This window comes from Sebastes umbrosus, chromosome 12, assembly GCF_015220745.1.
Source record: "Sebastes umbrosus isolate fSebUmb1 chromosome 12, fSebUmb1.pri, whole genome shotgun sequence".
Lineage (NCBI taxonomy): Eukaryota > Metazoa > Chordata > Actinopteri > Perciformes > Sebastidae > Sebastes > Sebastes umbrosus.
Genome location: NC_051280.1, coordinates 7,902,403 through 7,924,357, shown reverse-complemented (window position 1 = coordinate 7,924,357; position 21,955 = coordinate 7,902,403). Strand labels below are relative to the sequence as shown.

The following is a 21,955-nucleotide window of genomic DNA, read 5'->3' as shown; positions in this document are numbered from 1 at the left end:
GCACGGTTAAGCTGTAAAATTAGAAAGTTTGTGACCCGGCAGCCATGTTGAGATCAGGTTGAGATGGCTTGAAGGAAGTCAAGTACCGGTCACATGACCGGAGCACAGCCAATAGGAACGCTCTCTCTCTGAAATGACCTGTGATTGGTCAAAGATAGATAGATAGATAATAGATTTTTTTAAAGCCTGAAAACAGAGCCACGAGGATGTGCAGAAGTCTAGTTATCTCTCAGAACACGTTAATCACAATATGCTGAAAGGTTATTATGGAATTTCTGCCCAATGATGCCAAAAAAATACTGCCTACTGCCACTTTAATCGACTAATCGTTTCAGCTCTACCTTCACATTGTGCCTCCTCTGATACTGTTTTCCAGCGCTTGCAATATGTATCCTCCTAAAGTCAAATTTTGGATGTTCCTTACAAGAAACATATGAAAGCTATAACTTCCAAGCTGATACGTGAGGCCAATGAAATGTCTGCACATCTATCTGCTTACAATAAACACAGATCATGATATCTGTATACAGGAAACATTTGTTCAGCCTGGTTGTCTGACCTGTGCAGAGAATGCAAGGATTGCGAAAGAAATGGCCAGTGTTGCTCCCATAGTGATGGCTACAGCAGTGGTGTCGTGGAAGGAGGCGATGGTTCCCACCATATGTGACAAGCACAGGGTGACCACAACCTGTAGGCACAAAATTCAATGTATTAAAGGGATAGTATGGAATAAATGTTTAAATAAAACACAGCAAAGTAATAAGCCTATACATTTTATGCCTGTATGTCTATGTTTTTTACTTTTCAGTTTTGCAGTTTGCGCATGTATCCTATATTCCCATCAGGTTACCCAAATTAAACAAATCCTAAGGATTTAATTTTATCTTAAAAAATACATTCCAGTAATTTAAGAAATCCAGGATGGTCAAAAGACAAACACACTACATAAATATCCTGGCATGACTGCCTGCCTTCACCTCAGCTAAAGGTTTTCAACTGATCAAAGCTAAATAATGGTACAGAAAAATAAAGTATTATAGGCTACATATTTCTATTTACAATAGCCTATTCCAGAACCAAATATAGGCTCTGGAAAAATGGGTATCCACAGGAGCCTTTATGCTGAATTGACACTGATTTTTACTCCTTTTTACTCCGCCAACATGATTCCAGTTTAAGTGTTAGAGATTGGGTTCAATTTTATAGCGGTGCTCCCAGAAACAAAACTGTTATTTTTAAAATCATAATCTTTTTGTGGATCATTACCAGGATCACACTAATGTCGCAATGTGAAGATTAAAGAGGCGACAATTTGTCATGTATTCAGATTGGCAGCTTAGGTTTTCCTTGTGTTTCCTTTGTTTCCCTGCCCTTGTGTCTCCTGTTTATGTTTCCCTGTTTGTCTGTCTGTGTGTTGGGAGGTGTGGCCTTCTGTCTCCTCCTCCTACTCCTCCTCTGGGCGGGCATGCAGGAGCAGCTGAAATCAATCATCACAATCACCAGCAGTATATCTACCCCGGTTTTCCTACAACTCATCGCCAGATCGTTCCGTCACCCACAGTGGTACAGTCACTAAATCAGGCTCCTAGATTTTGTACTCTTGTCTCTGCGGTTGCTCTTGTGTTTCTTTTTGGACTTGTTTGGACTAAACCTCGTTTTTTTGTTGCTCTATACTCAGGTCTGTTCTCCTGCCTGCTGTGGCTGCTTCAAGACCTGCCTGCTCACTCCTGCTCTCTGCTCCTGGATCTACCTGGAACCTTTTTGTTAAAATAAATATTATTTTTGTTCATACTTTAAAACGTCTCTTTGTGTGCTGCATTTGAGTCCACGCTGTTGTTTAAACCAGAACATAACACAATTAGGTCCCAAAATTGTGAGCAAAGTAAAACAGTCAAATCTAAGAAAAACAACATGCAAAAAACTAGACCACATTTGAATTTGACTCTCATTTTATTTAAAGCTCTACGGTGGTATTTAACTGCGGATTGTTATCGTATGGATTAATATGATTAATCACTATTACGCACGGGGGAACATGGTGACCTTCAGATCTTCAACATGTCAGGGTGGATTAGTTTCAAAAGAGTCATTATCTGTTCTTGGCAGCATATTTCAGCTGTTGTTTTGTATGTGAAACTCTGCACGTAACAGACGATTTTCTCTGAGGAAAACTCTCACAGGATTCCCAAACTGTCTAGTGGATTAACCCTGATTGTCACAGCTTCTAACGCACCCACCTAACCACGTATTCTTTCTGTTCTCACAACGTGCCCAAAAGCGCCACAGGTGCGCCAAAGGAGCCTACAGCCACGAAATCTGAGGACAGACAGGACGGACATCTACTGTATCTGAAACATGACCAAACATTAATGCATGCTAGCCTAAATAAAGCACAACAAGGTAGCCCTAGTTTTAAGCCTATATACATTTTAAGCCTGTTATGATACATAAAATACGTTCCTGCGCGCATGCAGACCTGTCCTTATATTCACATCGGGTGGAATTGATCTTGATTTAATTTGATCTTGAAGAATATATCCCACTAAGTAAAAAAAAAAAGAAAGAAATTTCATCAAAAGGAAATTAGAGGTGAATAAATAATGAAAGGTGGGTGGGTTCACATTAAGTTACATTAAGAAGTAACATAAGCTTTATTTATCACTACAAATTATTCTAACAAATTAATGCAACTTTTCAAATGTTTTATCAGTCTTTCAGTCGCCATTATGTGTCTATCTCAGATTTTTTTTTAAATGTCATACACTTCCTATAATCTGATCGTCCATTCTCCTTTGATATAGCCTCGATAACTCCCAATATTGCACTTCTTGGAGTGATTTGCAAGGAAATTTGAAAAAGCATTTCAGAGAAAACAAAAACGTGACTTCTAAAGTGAATTCGTTATTGGGACTAGAAATACCTGTTGTTCTCCACACAGTTCACACCTGTGTGAGGTTGGAAAATATCCTCTGATGAAAGATGCGCATAGAATGTCATGATGCGGCGCCATGACATTCTATGCGCATGCGTGGAAAGATGCACGAATGTCATGACGTCACGAGCAATGCCGCTGCAATGTCATGACGTCACGATCTAAGCCGCTGGATTGTAATGACGTCACTGTGATGAGTATCTGATCCCATCAGATCAAAGGAAGTGTGTTTAGGACTACACCTATAGCCAGCCAACCCAGGGATTCTCATTATTTTTCACATCAGGCAAACCTGCACTTTGAAGAGTTTTGAGGACAGCGATGTATCCAAATAATTTCCTCAACGGCCCACAGATGGAGAAATCCCGTCGCCTCCATGCGTCAGAGGAGCTTAAACAGCTTCCAAAAGTCTTGTATCACCAATCTCAACCTAACCAACTGGAGTTAGAGAAACAGTTGCTGACAGTGGAGTTGGAAAAAATGAGGAAGGAAAGTGTCAGGCACCTGCAACTTGTGCAAGATCTGCAACACCAACTGATGGATGCAAGGACGCAAACGAAAAGGGAGATAAAGGAAAAGGGGACGCTGGATTCCTTAATAAGGGCACTTCAGGTGGACTTAGATGACATCACAAAGAAAAATAACACCCAGAAAAGAGAGCTGGAGACAGAGACTGCTAAGGTGGCCAGACTTCAACATCTGGACAAGGTAAACCAAGCAGAGATTGAAGACCTGAGGAAAGCATATAACGCCAAGCATCATGCAGCTCAGCATGACAAAAAGAAGGTGGTCAGACTTGATCAACTGACCCAGACGATGCAGAGGAAGACCGGAAACATCGATAAGACCTTGACTGATCAATTGGCCCTGCTTGAATCTCAGATAGGCGCAAGAAAGACAGAGAATGAGAATTTGTGGGAACAAGTTAAAGAACTGCAGAAAACCAAGAAAATCACAGCTGATGAGAACCGGAGCCTTATTGCGAAGGTGGGCCACCTTGAATCACTGAAACAAGAAGAGACTGAACGTTTGTTGGCAGTAGTCTGTGATCTTCAGCACCAGTTAAGAAAAGGTCAGGAACTCATCAGGGATAAAAAAGAGAAAATACAGAAGCTGATCTCTATTGGAAAAGAGTTGGGGAATGCACTGCGTGATCTTCAGAAAAAGGAAGCCTCTCTGAGTGAGCAGAACACGAGCGCCACCATCAGGGATAAAGATGAGGAAATACAGAAGCTGACAAAAGAGTTGAATCAAGCACTGCATGATCTTCAGAAAAAGGAAGTCTCTCTGAGTGAGCAGAACACGAGCGCCACCATCAGGGATAAAGATGAGGAAATACAGAAGCTGACAAAAGAGTTGAATCAAGCACTGCATGATCTTCAGAAAAAGGAAGCCTCTCTGAGTGAGCAGAACAGGAGCGCCTTCGATGAGCTGGCTCGACTTGAGTCTCTGACAGCAAAAGAAAATGAGGACAAGAGAAAGCTGAAGACAACTGTTCAGTATCTCCAGAACCAAGTGCAGGTGGATAATGAACACATGTACCGAATGGACAATCACATAACAATCCAAACCAGGCAAATTGGTATTTATAAGGAACAGTTAGAAGAATATCACACCCTAACAACCGATTTGAAGCAATCAGTCTGTGAACTTAAACGCCAGCAAAAGGTGAGGCAGGGGGTGGAGATAGTAGCTGGCGTTGAGCAGCAGAGAGATGAGAACTTCTCTGAGACGACACCTGGGGATCAGAGCGATGAGACCTTCTTTGGCGCTACAGTTGAGATTCAGAGCACTGAAACCTTCTTTTACGCTACATCTGAGGATCAGAGCGAGGAGACCTTCTATGACACTGCATCTGAGGATCAGAGCAAGGAGAGCTTCTATGACACTGCACCTGAGAATCAGAGCGAGGAGAGCTTCTATGACACTGCACCTGAGAATCAGAGCGAGGAGAGCTTCTATGACACTGCATCTGAGAATCCGAGCGATGATACCTTCAATGACGCTACATCTGAGGATCAGAGCGATGAGACCTTCAATGACGCTAAATCTGGGGATCAGAGGGATGAGAGCCTCCCAGAGTCTCCAGCTTCTGGGTCTCGGACCAGAAGTTTCTTGCGCCGCTGTGCTAAACTTGTACTGATTGTAGGTCTTCCTCTTGCCATGGCCACTGCAGGTATAGACGTAGCTCTAGACCTCTTTGGCATTAACTTCTAAACTACAATCCCTACAAACTACAACTCCACTTTAGAAATATAGATTATGAATATGATAAACATAATTTATATTTCTAAATGTATGGGCACGGTGGTGCAGTGGTGAGCACTGTCACCTCACAGGAGGCAGGCCTTTCCGTGTGGAGTTTGCATGTTCTCTCCGTGTCTGCATGGGTTGACTCCGGGTGCTCTGGTTTCCTCCCACAGTCCAAAGACATGCAGCCTAGGTGTGAGTGTGAATCATGACCTCTCACCTAACGTGAGCTGTGAAGGCTCATAGTGGGTGAGAGGTACGGGCGGCTGTGGTTCAGGAGGTAGAGAGGATCGAACTACTAATCGTGACGATTAGTAGTTCGATCCCCGGCTCCTCCGGTCCGCATGTTGAAGTGTCCTTGAGCAAGATACTGAACCCAAAATTGCTCCCGAAGGCTGAGCCATCGGTGTGAATGTTTAAAAAAAATAAAAAAATAAAAATTAATAACAACAAGAATTTTGAAGGGTATGGAATCTGTAAATCAAAAAATAAATTAAATAAGAACACTTGAGTATCATAATAATGACAAAATTGAAAAACAAAATACAAAATGAACACTTTACATACAAAGAAACATGTAATACATTTATGTTGCATACACACATTATGTAAAATATTACTGTAATAAAGAAAATTGTAGTAAGAATGGTAGAAGAGTGTATATATCTATATATATCTATATAGATATATATAGATATATATGAACTTATTAAAAATGTAAAGTCTCCTGCACACTCAAGGGGAACCTCCACCAATCATGCACTGACATCACTTGTAGCCAAACCATATTCACTGGTAATATCTAATTGTTCAACAGCGATGACAGTGTGGAAACATTGTGGAGCACAATGTAGAACAAGTTAAAATAAAAGAACACATAAAATGAGACTTATGTCCATGGCTCTATTGCCCCAGTGCATGCTGGGAGGGTTCCCAGCACACCTAACTCATGTAACTGCAATCACATGAACATCAACACTCAACCAATCATATGAACACTGATCTTGGTTTCAACCCTCTACTCAGTGGGCCTTTATTTCAAAATAAGAGCACACAAGATCACTTCATCCAAGATTAACAAATCAATCCTCAAACTAGGTTCAAAGAACCTTCCTTTCTTGAAAATAATGTCACCATTAAAAGCGCTCTTACAGGCCTCACTCCATTGGAAGTGCCTCCCTTTCTCTGCGAGCTGGTGCAAAGGGCGAGCAATGGCTGCAAAACCTTTTACAAAATGCCTATAATATGTGGTTAGCCCTCTATTGAGAGCATCATGACCGGCTGCATCACCACCTGGTATGGCAACTGCTCCGATCAGGATCGACGGCGGCTTCAGAGAGTGGTGCGGTCGGCCCAGCGGCTCACAGGTGGAGTGCTGCCTAACTTGGAGGACATATACACCAAGAGATGTATAACCAAGGCAAACAAGATCATCGCTGATCCCAGCCACCCGAGCCACGGCCTCTTCATCATGAAGCAGTCCAAGAGGAAGCCTGGCTACAACTTGAAGCACTGAACCTCGGCATGTTTTTACGGACAGGACGTTCCCTAACCCTCCACCTTAGCAGGATCTGCCATCACGCCCTCAGCAAAGATGAAATGCCCGAGGTTCTGGAGTAACGTGGAAAAACAAGTTACTGTCCAAGGGACAGTTTAACTTTAAGACTGGCATCCCCTGTGTCAGTCTCATGTAAGGTCAAGTGAGTCCTGCCTAGGTCGGTCTCCCCCTGATTAAACAGATGTGCCGGTGCAGTAACTGTCTAACTGCTTTTAGCCCTCCTCTTCCACCCCAAACTGCCAAAGCATTTCTCAAGTTAGTTTTAGTTCCACAGTGGGTAGATGACAGAATTATATGCAGTGTATTGATAGTATGTATCTCTCAATGATCACATGTCACTTCCTCTTCCAAACACTAGATGGTAGGCATGACTTAGAAATGGAAAGACTGAGGGACTATGTTCAAACGTCCTTGGCTTCATATTTCGTATTTATTTCTTAATACTAACAATGTGCGTTCTAAAGACTGCTAAGTCCAAGCCACCAAAAACAAATAGACCTCTATTTAGTTTACACAAGTATATACGTTTACTTCAGTAACCTTGTAATGGTGTGCTACCTTGGCCTCCTTCGAAAAACAGATTTTAATATCAAGGAATAAATTAAATAATTACAATAACGTCTAAAGTATCTGTATTTAATGCTTTATGGTACCTATATACCCATTCATGTTGCCTGTAACGGAGCTGTGATATTTCTGGGACAAAGAACTTTTAATATTGAAAGAGTGTCCACCAAGCTCTCAGTTTATTTATGGAGTGCATAAACAGCTGGAGTACCAGCATCTCTCTGAGCAGTTTCTCCACAGCAGCCCATCACTAAAAGAGTCTCCCAGGGCTCAGGCCCGCACCTTCCGGTCTGCTGTTTAGACTTTAAAATCTCATTGAAATGCTGCATATTTGATTATCTTGAAAGACAGAAACTTTATTTTCCCCTTGCGGGCAAAACAAGCAATTCAGGGAAATGCCTATCAGTGTCAAATGATAAGAGATTGGTGTTGTTTCTATGTCCATACAGCTTCATGGCAGCAGTCACAGGTACGTCACCCCACCATTGTACCATAACCCTTGTGTGGTGTTCATGTTTTTGTTACTCAGCCAATGTCCGCCGGTCAGTTGGACCCACCCCATTATTGGGTTTTTAAATCAATACAGCCATAACAATTTATTTAAAAATACTTAACAGATGTTTACTTTATCCCAATTACAAGCAATATAGACAGCATATGGTTAATATTTGCCATTTACTTCTGTAGGATATTATTTATGAACAAAAGTGCTATTTGTTTTTTGTGATAAAATGTAATAAAAAATAAAAATCAATTATAATGAAGATATGGGTGGAAAAAAAACATTTATCTTGAACAAATATAAATGAAACAATGTTTTTATTGATGTTTATTTCTTTGAACTTAATTAAAATTCATGTCAGTCTACACAACACGAACCCCATTGAACACATAGCCTATTCATGCCAGCTTATACAACACATGAGGGGCAGAGTTTTACTGTGTGTGTGTTGCATCTTTTGACATCCATATTTCTCCACTTGCTGGCTGCTGAGGGGCTCGTTTTTGAGCTGCCTGATGGACAGTCTCATCCTCTTCTTCATACTCATTGTCAGACTCTGAATTGACAGAAATGTGTTCCTAATATTCTGAAAACTCTTCCTCTTCATCTTCATCTTCATCTTCCAAAAGTTCTCTCTCTTCTAAAATCATTTCTAAAGCCCTCTGAGCAGAGAGTCTTTTTGCCATCTTGATCGATTGCGATAAGGAGCCACACAGCCAATTTGCAGCTGGGATATAGTGAGAAAATATAGACTAGTTCCCGCAAGACAGAGGGTAAAATGTGCGAGAATGTGGGAGCAGACAGGTGTCGGTGCTTGAAATGTAACAACCTCATGCGGGAACAGCAGGAGCAGAAAGACAAAACTCACACACATATAGAAACAAAAACACACACACACACACACACGCACACACGCACACACACACACACACACACGCGCGCACACACACACACACACACACACACACACACACACACATACAGCAGGCCCAGGTCAGAGGATGACAGAGTGTAGGTACTGTACACAGCACCTACAATTTCCACACATTTATCTCCCTCGGGAGTCCAGAGGACCCGAACATCACATATGTAATATAATTGTGTAGGGGGATGTACAGTGTGCAGTCATTGAAAAATGTGTTCTTTTATATGTTCTTCATAGAAAATGAGCCAAGGCCAATGAGTCTGAGGTTGAAAAAATTATGAATCACATCATTTTCTTTTAGTAAACATTGAAAACGGGTCCCACAGACCCCAAACACCACACAAGGGTTATACAGCATGGTAGGGTGGTCATCCCTCACTTTGCGTATATTACAACATTGGTACATTTTAGTCTATAAGATCATCTCTGTCAAATTTCACTTACTTAAGCCAGAAGTTTGTATTTCTGCAAAACAGTCATAATCTTAGGTCACATAAATGGCTTCAGTTTAAACTGCCTTCTATCAGTATAGAAGCTGGCAAAACAAGTCTGTTTTGCTACGGTCCGCATGGATAAGTCTAACATTCAGTTCAGTTCCCAATTTGAAAGGAGAAGGAAAGGGCTCCACGGCAAGATAAAGTGCTGAAAATATTCTAAATATAGTATATAATGTATATAATATTGTTTAGGTGAGCCTTTCTTTTAGTTGGCTGAAACACATTTTTCTGTCGTCCCCGTCCACAACAGTACATCGCTTTGCTGTGGTGTCGGTACTTCAGTCTTTTTCTCCAAACTTGGGGCGTGCCGACCGCCATCTAAAGGTAATACACCTACTATGGCTAAGTATCTCATACAACCCCACTTCAAAACACCCAAACTATCCCTTTAAACATCTCCAATATCATCTGAGAAAGCTTTTGCCCCATAGTTTGCTTCATAGATAGCTTCACAAGTTGAACTGCTTCAAACAGAGACAGATCCAGATTGTTAATGTCCTTAAATAGTCCTTGTCTTTCATAGACCTAAAAGGGACTGTTTGTAACTTCTTACACGTATAAATCGCACGGAAGCACCAAAACTGCAAAGTTATATCTAGTGAAGCCCGTCTCGCAAAACAGTGTTGGCCGCGCTCGGAGGACCGTAGCTTTGGTCTCCAGGGTCGGAGTTTCTGCTGTACTCTGCTCCTCTGCCTGCCTCCCTTCACTCACAGCTCGCTCCACCTCATGTTCATGCGCGCACACTACACACTGCAGAAGAGTTAGTTTAGCTCTGAGAATATCTAGTGAATGTAAAGTGGACGTTTGTGCAGAAATAAATGCTGCAGCTCCTCCAGACCAACAGAGGTTTCCCGTGTCTTGTGAAGTGACGGGGCTCCGCAGCAAGAAACTTTATCGTCTCCGACCGGGTGCCGGTGTCTCCCCTGTTCTGACCGCGGTCGGGAGGCTGAAGCAGGAAAAGCCAACACTAGGATCAGCATTGATTCATGGAGAGACCTTCGTCTGGTCAGCTAACATTACTGCCAAGCAGGTGAAATATAGTGATATTGTGGTTTTAGCTGATGTGTGTCGCCTCACTGTTTTGACGGATGCTCGCTCACATTCAGTTAGCGCGTGCACACGGGCGAGTGCGAGCAACCGGACACTGACTTTCGTTGACTTAACGGCCACAGGTGTCGCTGTTACAACCAATTTCTGATTCTTACAAACAGTCCCTTTAATGAAAAACGTGTGAAGTGCAGACATCTTTTATTCTACCAGAAACCCTTTTTTTTTTTTTTTTTTACTTTAGCAGACACAAGCTTCATAAATACCATTCAGAGAGCATATCACTGTTCTGCAGCTACTCAGGAGTATATATGAAGCTGATTTGTACATGTTTGAAGTCCTTGAACTTTAGGATTGCAGTGTCATGCTGAGGAGGTATTTATTCAATCTCTTCTTGAAGGCATGAACACTATTGGTGTTAGCCCTGGGGAGAAGGAGTTGCCCCTGGGTAGTGACAAAGCCAGGTGGCCCAGTGTCTTGCTCTGCATTGTGTGACACAATACAGGATGTCCTCATTTTAAAAGCCATCAAAACCTCAACAGCTCAGTGAATCTGTGAGTGTGTGAACACAACTTTAGAGGAAACTGAGGTTTTCATTTGGACGCAATAGAAAATGTACCACTTTCTCACAGCTCATTTAAATGTAAAGAGAAGTCTAAATGTTGAGGAGAACCAAGCGGTGAATAAAAAATAAATGTTTGATCATTACTATTTTTTTGTTTTTCAAGAAAAGTGCTCTTTATTGAGCAACATTTAGCTGAGGCAGCAGCTCGCCTACTTGACCAAAACATTTCCCTTTTCTTTCCAGGAAGCTACTGTGTGACCTCGGGTGTTTCATATCCGATATATATTTCCTTAAACTACATAGCTATAATTTTTTTTTTATCATATTGTCAGGGTTAACTGTGCTCTTAGTCTATTATTTAAATGTTTAGTTGTAAATGTTAAATGTAGATATCTGTGACAGTATCTGTATCTGTATTTGTAACCCACCAGTCCCACGGTGTTCCAGGGGTGACGCCGACTGAAGGACTTGCAGCAGCTGAGGGCGGTGGCCGCCACGATGAAGATGATGAAGGAGCTGAGGCACATGTCGGTCTGTATCTCCTCAACTTCAGAGAAGGTGAACACACACATCACACTGAAGGTGAACAGCAGCTGGACAGCCAGGATGCTGAACACCTGCACAGGGATAGATGAAGAACAAGCACTTGGTTAAAACAGATTTTACTTGCAAGCATTCACTACCATTTTATTGAGAGATTGTTGGATTACACTTTCCAGCATGCACTACTATCTGACCTAGCTCTCAAGAAACCCTAGTGCTTTAATATGCTTTGCAGTGTCCAGTAATCAAGGTGGTCTAATGCTGCGACTCCCAACCAAGGGGTACTTCTGCTGCTTGCGAGGTAAGTTTAAGGAGTAACTCAACTAAAGAAAGATGACGTGATCAAGATGGCGGAGTAGATCTCACGCTGCCCAAACTCCCCAAACTTTTCTGCTATAAAACCTTTGATCAGACCTCGTTTTAGTCAGTCAAACTTGCAATCAAGCAGAGTAATATCTGCCTGCCTCGCCTATTATAATGCCGACGCGACTCCGCAATTCCAAGCCCAAAGAGACAGCTGACAAACAACAAACAATGGATGACGATGAGACCGCCGCCGCAGGCCAGCTGACAGTGGCCTATCTGGAAGCTACTTTGGAAAAGTTCTTCAATCAGGCTGAGAAAAACTCCAAAGGAAGATTCGAACGTCTAGAAACTCAACTGGGAACCATACAAGAGACACTATCCAAACATGCTGAGGATATCAAGGCCCAGCGTACAATCACTGCAACGTTGCAGACACGGATCAAGAACGCTGAAGACACCACATCGCAACACAGCCAAATACTGAACCAGCTTGAGAAAAAATTCGTAGCTCTGGAGGACAGAAGCAGACGAGACAACCTGCGCCTCATCTTCCTGAAAGAGGGAGAGGAGAAGGGAAACGCACTGGCTTACCTGATGTCCAACATCCCCAAGTGGTTCCCGCGGCTCACGGACAATTCACCGGAGCTAATGCGGGCTCATCGCATCGGACCGCCGCGTCCCTTATCGGCTGCTCCAAGAGTCATGATAGTGAGGTGTCTGCGCTTCACAGACAGAGATCGCATCCTGAACGAGTCGAGGAGAACACCTGTGGAAGTCGCCGGCCACACTGTTCGATTCGCACCGGACTACAGTGACTGCACTGCCAGGCTTAGACGTCCCTGCTATCCGCTCATGAACCGGGCTCGCGGTCTGGGCTACGAGGCTTTCCTGCTGTACCCCGCCGTCATCAAACTGGTCCACGGCGCTGAGCAACATCTTTTCAACGAACCGGCAGAGGCAGAGACGTTCCTCAATTCCCTCGAACCCACGAAGAATAGTTCGTAACCGGTGAGACTCAAAATCTGAGCGCTCCACATCAACTCTACTCCACCACTGTACCATGCTGGTTTGTTTACCTCCGCGTCAAGTGACGAGTGACGTTGCATGACGGAGATGACGTTGTATGACTCTCGAACTCATACTGCGGGACTTTCCTGCAAACACTTAAAACTCTGCCATCTCTGCTATTTGGTTAATTATTTTCTAATGGGGAAAATGATATCAATTTATGTTGGATGTTTGATATTCAGTACTTAGGTTTTTCTTGATTCATGCCAGACTTTATCTGAGTATAAATATTAATAGCAAAATATTTCTGTTTGAAGCTAGGCAATTTTGTCCCTGTTTGTTTTTGTTAAACTATATTCCACTCAGATAAGGGATCAGCTTAAGGGGAGGGGGTAAGGTGGGTTCTTTAGCCCCTATATTTCCAGACTGTCTTTTTCACAGTCACAATTATTTTTGGGGTGGGTGGGTATGGGTTCTGTTTTTTGTAGGGACACTTCTCTTTTCTCAGAGGAGTACAGGGTTGGGAACAAGAGTAGACCGGGGGACACGGTAGACGTGAATATGGGACTGGACCTGATGAAACAACCTTATTTATCTTTATTAAACAGCTGTATTTTCTTTATTGAGCATACTTTGGTAGCACTGCTGTTTTCTTTACATATTCATGACTAACATTACACTACTATCTTGGAATGGGCGAGGCTTAAATATCCCTCAAAAAAGAATAAGCATTATGGATTTATTAAAAAGGAAAAAAGTAGAAGTGGCCTTTTTACAAGAAACACACTTATTGGAAAAAGATGTTGCCAGAATGCAGAATAGATTCTACCATGTTATTGCATCTTCTTCAAACACAAAAAAGAATAGAGGTGTAATAATCCTCGCCAAACGCACCTTTCAATATACAGATCTGGGATCTGGGAGAGATACTGAAGGGAGAGTTGCTTATATAAAAACATTAATTAATGGGTTCAAAATAGCATTTATTTCTGTATATGCACCGAATGTATTTGATGCTGAGTTCTACAACTACTTAACTAATACAATACTCGAATTATCAGAATTTTCTCTAATAACAGGGGGTGACTTTAAAGTGGCAGTAGGCAACAATATTTTGGCATAATTTGGCAAAAATTCCATAATAACCTTTCAGCATATTGTAATTCAAGTGATCTGAGAGAAAACTACACCTCTGCACCTCCTCATGGCTCTGTTTACAGGCTTTAGAAAATCTTGCCCGTGACGGCAGACTTTGACCAATCACAGGGCATTTCAGAGAGAGCGTTCCTATTGGCTGTTCCACAAAAGGAGATGCGCGTTCACGTCTGGTCTCTGCAGATAGTGAAAGCCTCGGTCAATGGCGGAACAACCTACTGGAAAGCTTGCTATTCCAGCATTGGCAGCAACTGCCTACACCTCAAAACAACCCAAAAAAAGAAAGACAGACTTTCAAAAAGACAGTCCAAACTGTTGATGTCGTTAGAAGGTAATGTGTAGCTCGCTGCGGTAGCCTCCTCAGATATAGCGAGCACGTATGAAGCGCGTGCATATGCCCGTTCTCGTGTGGGGGGAGGGGCTTCGGACAGAGAGGGGAGAGCGGAGAGAGAGGAGAGAGGAGAGAGCAGCTCGAGGGGATGCAGGATTTTGCGTTTTCCGGATTTCTACGCACTGCAGCTTTAATGCAGTTTGGCTACACTCTTTGGACAGAACTGGGATTACTGAGTCAAGAGAACAACGTCTGGCATCTAGTGCATTAAGGAAATGGGCTATAGATTGTTCGGTTGTAGATGCTTGGCGAATGTCACACCCCTCAGTGAAAGAATTTACCTGTTTTTCTTCACGACATCAATCCTTTTCCCGTATTGACTACATTTTTGTCTCTACACAGCTGTATGATAAGATTTCAGATCTTGAATTACTTCCCATGTCTCTCTCGGATCACAGAGCGGTGACAGGTAAAATAACCATTCTCTCTATCCCTAAACGTGCAGCACGTTGGCGTTTTAACTCTACTCTACTGCAGAATGAAATCTTCCAAAATGAAATGAAAGAACATTTAGATGAATTTATTGCAATTAATAAACCGTCAGTGAATGATCCTGGTATTCTGTGGGAGGCATTGAAGGGATGCATCAGGGATAAAACAATTGGGTTTGCTTCCAATCTAAACAAATCTAGACTGCAGCATATTCAGAAATTAGAAAAAGACATCTCTGAAGTAGAAAATATGATGACCTTGAATGTTACACCGGAGTTGGTACTTAAGAGGGAGCTACTCCGTAAAGACCTCAATCATTTACTTACACATAGAGCAGACTTCCTCATGCATAGAACAAGACAAAATTATTATTTAAACGGTGCACAACCAAGTCACTTACTGGCACTAAAACTTAAAACCAGCGAAAGACTAGCAAATATAACTTCTATTAAATCCGCCACTGGTAAATTGTGTACAGACCCAATAGAAATCAATGATAACTTTAAGGCCTTCTACTCATCTCTATATACATCAGAGATAAATTACGACAGTCGATCCTGCTCTAGCTTTTTAAACCCACTGCAGCTTCCGCAGTTTTCTCAGGAGGATCGTGTTGTTCTTGATGCCCCTTTATCTTTACCTGAACTCCATAAAGCTCTCCTGTCAATGAACAAAGGCAAGTCACCAGGTTTAGACGGGTTACCTCCAGAATTCTATTTAGCCTTCTGGCCCCAAGTAGGACCTCTCTTACGGGATATGATTCTTTCTGCAATTTCTAAGGGTTCATTTTGCAAAAATAATAACATAGCCATTATCTCTTTACTTTTAAAAAAAGGCAAGGATCCACAGGATTGCTCAAATTATCGACCACTATCACTACTGAATACTGATATCAAGCTATACGCCAAAGCACTAGCCTCTCGATTGGAACCGCATATGAATTATCTCATTCATGAGGATCAGACAGGCTTTATCAAAAATCGCCTTGCCTCAGACAATCTACGCCGTCTTCTTCATATCATTGAGTTTTCTAATAACACTGACTCTTCAACAGCTATCCTTTCTCTCGATGCGGAGAAGGCTTTTGATCGCCTTGAGTGGCATTTTCTATGGTCAGTACTACGCCGCATGGGCTTTGGTAATCATTTTATTACTATGATTCAAGTTCTTTACTCAAATCCCACTGCTATGGTATTGACGGGGAACGTCTTTTCTAAACAATTCCTTGTATCTCGTAGCTCCCGCCAGGGCTGCCCTCTTTCTCCTTTGTTATTTGCCCTCTCTCTGGAACCTGTGGCCCAGGCTGTCCGACAATCAGTTAGCCATGAACCTATCAATATGCATAAAACCAAGCACTTTATTTCCCTATATGCCGATGATATATTACTATTTATTCAGGATGTCTCTCGGTCTCTTACCCATCTGCTAAATATATTCAATAGTTTTAGCCAGATCTCGGGATATAAAGTTAACTGGGCTAAATCTGCTTTACTCCCACTCAATGCTTCAGCAAGACAGTTGACCTCCATATCCAATATTCCGGTGGTTCAGAACATCAAATACTTAGGAGTGTCAATCTTCCCTTCAATTGCAAACATTATAAAAAACAACTACAACGTACTTGTGACAGAGATTGAAGCAGATTTACAAAGATGGAAAACCCTCCCATTATCATTCCATTCTCGCATCTCCACTATTAAAATGAATGTCCTCCCAAGAATCAACTTTCTCAGCTCAATGGTACCTTTACAACCACCTAAAGACCACTGGAAAAAAATTAATTCTTTAATGTTGAGGTTTATATGGGGGAATAAAAAGTCAAGACTGAAACTATTAACTCTCCAAAGGCTAAAAGATGAAGGGGGCCTCGGTGTACCTAACTTCCAGTGGTATCATTGGTCGTTTGTACTGCATCCTGTCTCCAAATGGTTAAATCCTGCTTGTCAGGTGTCTTGGAGGCCAATGGAAGAGAACATGGTGCACCCTCACAGGTTACAAGACATGATATACTCCAACATTCCACTCAAACAATCAAAAGAGAAATTTGGCTCAATTATAACCGAAGTAATCTCTACCTGGCGTCTTGCCGAAAAGCACTGTAAAATTTTGTCTAACTGGTATCTTCACTCTCCCATTTTTAATAATGCTGACCTCCGTTTGGGTAGCCAACCAATTTCGTTTTCTCAATGGAGCAGTAAAGGGGTGCACACTCTTGGTGACATCTATAGTCCTCAGGGCCTACAAGCATTCCAAGACATCCAGAAACATTTTAATTTACCTGGCTCATCATTCTTTTTCTATCTTCAACTCCGCACAGCGATGCGCACTTATGGTGTGCCTTGGAACATATCTCTTCTCATACATGCATTTCACACAGCTCTTACCAGCCCTAGTGGACTGGTCTCGAAAATATACTCTATCTTACATAAGGCCTCCTGTAAGCCACTAACTATTGACAGACTGTGGAAGACGGACCTCTCTCCAAATAACTCCAACCTAAATTGGAAACTAATCTGGCAGAACATCCAACTATCTTCCAGGAACCCCAACCATCAAGTTATACATTTCAATTTCATACACAGAACATATTTCACCCCCCACATATTGCATAAATTTAAAGCTTTACCATCACCAAACTGCACCTTATGCAATCAAAATGCATTAGGTACTTTTTTCCATATGGTTTGGGGGTGTCCAAGGGTTGCAGAGTTCTGGAAAAAGGTTGCAGAGATGCTATCAAACATATTGTCAAATACAATTCCTTATTCACCTGAAGTCCTGTTACTTAATGACAGCTCCAACCTGGAACTCTGTGTTAAGCAGAGACGTCTCTGGTTAGCTGGCCTTACAGCTGCAAAACGACTAATAGCTTGCAGATGGAAAGCTCCACATTCTGTCAATATACAAAGATGGCTTCTTGACTTCTTAGATATAGCAGGTATGGAACACTGGGCTGCAAACATGCATTTGGCAAAAAGAGAAAATATATCACATTGGAAACAAGCAATCACTACAATTAAATCCTTCATATAATTGTTCACCGTGTCCCAAAGGTCTAGGGTGGGTGGGATGGGAGGGAATCAAAAGGGAGGGATTTGGGGGTGGGGGAAGGGGGGCGCAGAAGTTTTTATTTTAATGACTTTTTGTTGTTGTTTGTTGTTATTTTCCTTCTTCCTGTTTGTTTGTTTGTTTGTTTGTTTTTGGGTTTTTTTCATTTTCTTTTCTTTTCTTTTTTCTGTAGCTACTTGCCAATTCTGTATTGATTAGTACATGGACATTTGTGATTATATATATATCTTCTTTTTTTACTCCATTGTTGACCTATCAATTTGTAACCCCACCCTATATCATTTTGCTTAAATACCAATAAAAAATTGATCACAAAAAAAAGGAGTAACTCAACTAATTTGAAAAAAAAAAAAAATAAATCATGACTTGGTAGAGAAAAGTAATTTTTTATTGTCACAAAAACCAATAAACTACCAACTACAATCGGCTGACTGCTCAGGAGACGACTCCCACCAACCTTAGTCAGCTGAAACACCTCAACTAAATACTGCAATTAAGAAGTCATAAAAACAAATTAGCAAGTGCACATAGCTGTCCAAAAACAGCTCCCTAAATGCAATGGGTAAGTTGACTTGTATCAAAAAGTTATCTTAACAATATATATGTTTATATAATTAATAATATTGCACAGATTTAGTTCAAAATCAATCCGAGCAAACGCGTTTTGAACATGTCGGGCCTGTCAGACAAAAAACAAAAAAAATTAATTCAAGTGTTCTGAGAGAAAACTGGACTTCTGCACCTCCTCATGGCTCTGTTTTCATGCTTCCAAAAAATCTAGCCCGTGAGGGGAGACTTTGGCCAATCACAGGTCATTTCAGAGAGAGAGAGCGTTCCTATTGGCTGTTCATTCAACGGCGGCAGCTGTCAATTGCTCGTGAACTCCGATCAAACAATCAAACTAGGCAGCGCTGATCAAATATAAATCAATATTCTGTTACTGTAATGCCTATTTCTCTCCTCAAATGTTTTCAGAAACATCTTGTAGTGTACTGTTGTACTGTGAAATTAGAACATTTTCTCCGGCTGGGTGTTGCTTGGTATTTCTTCAACAGATCTCTGCCGGGTCACAAACTCTCTCATTTTCCAGCTAAACAGTACACTACAAGATGATTCTGAAAACAATTGAGGCAAAAAATAGGCATTACAGGAACAGAATATTGATTCATATTTGATCAGCGCTGAATAGTTTGACCGTTTGATCAGAGTTTGCGAGTGATTGACAGCTGCTCAGAGACGGCAGGCTCCAGCTCGGCTCTGACTGGTTGTTTTCCTCCGGTCTGTGAAATCTTGCAGATGCCGTTAGGAGCACCGGAGGACACCGGATGAACATGATTTTTTTTCAGATTACCTGTCTCATGCACTACTGTCAGGATATAGTGACCGTTTTATAAAAATAACTTTTTTTAATCACATTTGCTCCATTTCTACCCACTGCAGATTTAATTGATGTTTTTTGAACCAAGGGGATTTTATGGCTTTTCATGATTGACACTTTTGGCTCAAACTTGTGTAAAACAGTGGTTCCTAACCCCTCAAAAAAAAGCAACGTCTATTTGCACCTTCTTTTCACATGTCTACAAGTTATTTTTCCTTCCCAGATTGATTTATTTTACAAATTTAAGAGGTCTGAGGATGTAAAATGATCCATTAATTTACAGCAAAAAGCAAAGTTTAGAAAAAAAAACCCCACAATTTAAGAGATCTTATCCTGTTAATCATCTTGTGCGTTCCTTGAAATTTCTCTTGCGAGTTGCAACTCCAGGAAGCTCTGTCTCGACAACAGGTTGGGAAAATCTGGTGTAGGATAACGTGCTCATAGCAAGTCGTACAAACCTTTCTAATAAATGTTCTTCTCACTGTCTTGTCATCAAAAGAAGATGAGGATTTCAGTGGAGTTGTGTCCGACGAGGCCTTTGGGCTGACGTCGGGGAAAGAATCGTATCCAGTGGTAGGCTGATAGGTGCAAGTTGTCTCGATTTTGGGTGGAGGGCACATTGCCAGGGCTGCAGAGTAGGGTGGAGGTTGCTGTCCTTCGGAGGAGTATGACAGTGGTGGTGGTGGTGGTGGTGGTGATGACACATCATAACCAGGAGCGTCCTGTGTCTCTTTAGATGTGAGGGAGTCTGCTGTATCTGACATTCTGGAGGAAACTGTGGATCAAACACAGAAGTTCAGTCAAATAAAAAGATCAACGTGTGCAAAACAAACACGGGTATGATGGTGTACACTCTGTTTAGCAGCTGTGTGAAGTTCCTGTTTTTCTAAATTATATTGTAGGGTTTACTCATTAACTTTGGCGTCTGAACTGCAATGAATACATTTATGGTTTCATTTAGTGAATCATTGTTTTATAGCTGCCTGTCAGCATGTACAGGGTTGCTAATATGAAATCTTGTTGCCCAAGAATGGTGTAAACATTAGGAAGTAAAACTTGCGCTGTGGTGCCACTTCTCTTACAATCAGCAAATATTCTGGGAAAATGACTGTTGTGTCATGACAAAAAAACGTCATGTGGTCTTGGATTCACCAACAGTCAAAAAATCCCTAGATTTTCGCAGAGTCTCTTTCCACCTTTAAGAAAAAGCTAAAGACCCAGCTCTTTCATGAACCCCTCCGCACCTAATGACATTGATGCTATTGATGATATTGATAATGATGATATTGAGGATGTTGCTGATGTTGATTAGGATATTCATGATGATGATGATGACATTGATGGCATTGTTGATAATGTAAATGATGACGATGACAAAAAAAATCTGCTTCTATCCACACTGTGCATCGCCTTTGTGCACTGCTTGTCAGCACCTGTGTCCGATAAGACTTGAAGCTGTCGTTGGCTCTTAGTCACGTTGTTCCCTCCTATCCAGATCCTTGTTTGTGTTGTGTGAACTCTCAGATGTACCTGGCTTTGGACAAAAGCATCTGCTAAATGAAATTGTAGAATTGTAGAATTTTATCCCAGATTGAATTTCTAATTCACGTACATTTGTGTGAATAAACCATGGATGTATTAAGAGAACTGAAGTTCCACACATGCTATTTAGTACGCTAAAACAGTATGTGAGATATTTTAGTATGTCCGAAACCTTAATATGAAACCAATAGTATGCGAATTGCATGCAACGCAGTATGCAACGCTGGACACTGCTAAGCCCCCAGGCAGAACGCCGGTTGTTGATCCCAATTTTCGTAGTTGCCAAACGGCGGTACTACAACTTCTGTGTCCGTCACGTTATGCCATTGGACCCAAAAAGACTTTTTCCCATAGACTTACATTGGGAAAGAGATGTCTGTAACTCAGCGGATCATTTTTTTTAGCTTCAGTTTCAGGGTCCTGGTGTTGTGCATGCTGGCTCACTGTCGCACTGTCATGACTCACTGGTGAATAGAACAGAGCCATCATTGTTTGTAAAACCTGTGCATTTCCTACTTACTATGACAAGCCAAAATGTCTGCTGTTAAAAAATCCAATTATAAACCTTTATAGAGCCCTTACACTCCCTTAGACTTGGTTACCTTCAAAGCACCTACACATTCATTGTTCACAGGTGTTTTCATTTATTTTTCCTGATCAGATCTCTTCTCAAGGCTGGGCCTTCAACTGTCATCACTTTTCTGTTGAAGCTGTTAAAGGCACAATGAGTAGGATTTGACACAACATTTAACGTTGGCCCCTCCTTCGCGGCTCAACGGGGGTTTTGCTGTGTTCAAACTATGAGCGACCAAAGCAACAAAACGGCCAGTGTGGCCAGCTACATTGTCAGCGAGTCGGCGTTCAAGTGTTGCTCAAGCGCTCCTTGACGTATTACATCGTTAAATAGCACTGGGAACTGGCTAACGGCATTTTCTTTTTGATCGAACGGAACCAGGGTGAAACATAAACGATTGGTTGACGCTTCACCGCGTCATTGGAGCACTGAAAAAAAAAAAAAAAATATATATATATATACATATATATATACATATACATACATGCATACATACATGTACTGTGTATATATATATATATATATATATATAGCACAAAGCATTTAAATACTGATTTGGAGGTTGATTACCATGGCAACGGTCAAAGCTTCAAAGCATGGGAGTCAGCCCTAGAGTCTATACATTGTTTTTTCATTTTGCCTTTAATAAAAGCACCGTGTGTGGGAGTGCAGGGCCTTTAATGTGTTTGATAAAGAAGCTTATTTCACAACTGT

The 21,955-nt window shown here is 41.6% G+C and overlaps 2 protein-coding genes and 1 pseudogene across 2 annotated transcripts; 1 reads left to right on the top strand and 2 right to left on the bottom strand.

Annotated features, from left to right (window-relative positions):
- Positions 1-21,955, bottom strand: part of LOC119498631 — a 74,171-nt pseudogene that overhangs the window by 30,061 nt on the left and 22,155 nt on the right.
- LOC119498961 (protein lifeguard 1-like) lies at positions 542-20,477 on the bottom strand. The gene is made up of 3 exons (XM_037788090.1): positions 19,584-20,477; positions 11,272-11,460; positions 542-688 (listed from the first exon to the last, which is right to left on the bottom strand). Exons 1-3 carry the CDS (start codon positions 19,887-19,889, stop codon positions 542-544), a joined length of 642 nt encoding a protein of 213 aa, XP_037644018.1. The 5' UTR covers positions 19,890-20,477.
- LOC119498623 (golgin subfamily A member 5-like) lies at positions 3,109-5,635 on the top strand. Its single transcript, XM_037787643.1, has 2 exons — positions 3,109-5,156; positions 5,416-5,635. The coding sequence occupies exon 1, from the start codon at positions 3,254-3,256 to the stop codon at positions 5,147-5,149; it is 1,896 nt and encodes a 631-aa protein (XP_037643571.1). The 5' UTR covers positions 3,109-3,253; the 3' UTR covers positions 5,150-5,156; positions 5,416-5,635.

Coding starts and splice junctions, on each gene's coding strand:
- LOC119498961 (XM_037788090.1), bottom strand. CDS start 19,889: ATGTCAGATACAGCAGACTCCCTCACATCTAAAGAGACACAGGACGCT. Junction 11,461..19,583: donor GAAGAACATTTATTAGAAAG/GTTTGTACGACT, acceptor ATCCCTGTGCAG/GTGTTCAGCATCCTGGCTGT. Junction 689..11,271: donor CCTGGAACACCGTGGGACTG/GTGGGTTACAAA, acceptor TTGTGCCTACAG/GTTGTGGTCACCCTGTGCTT.
- LOC119498623 (XM_037787643.1), top strand. CDS start 3,254: ATGTATCCAAATAATTTCCTCAACGGCCCACAGATGGAGAAATCCCGT.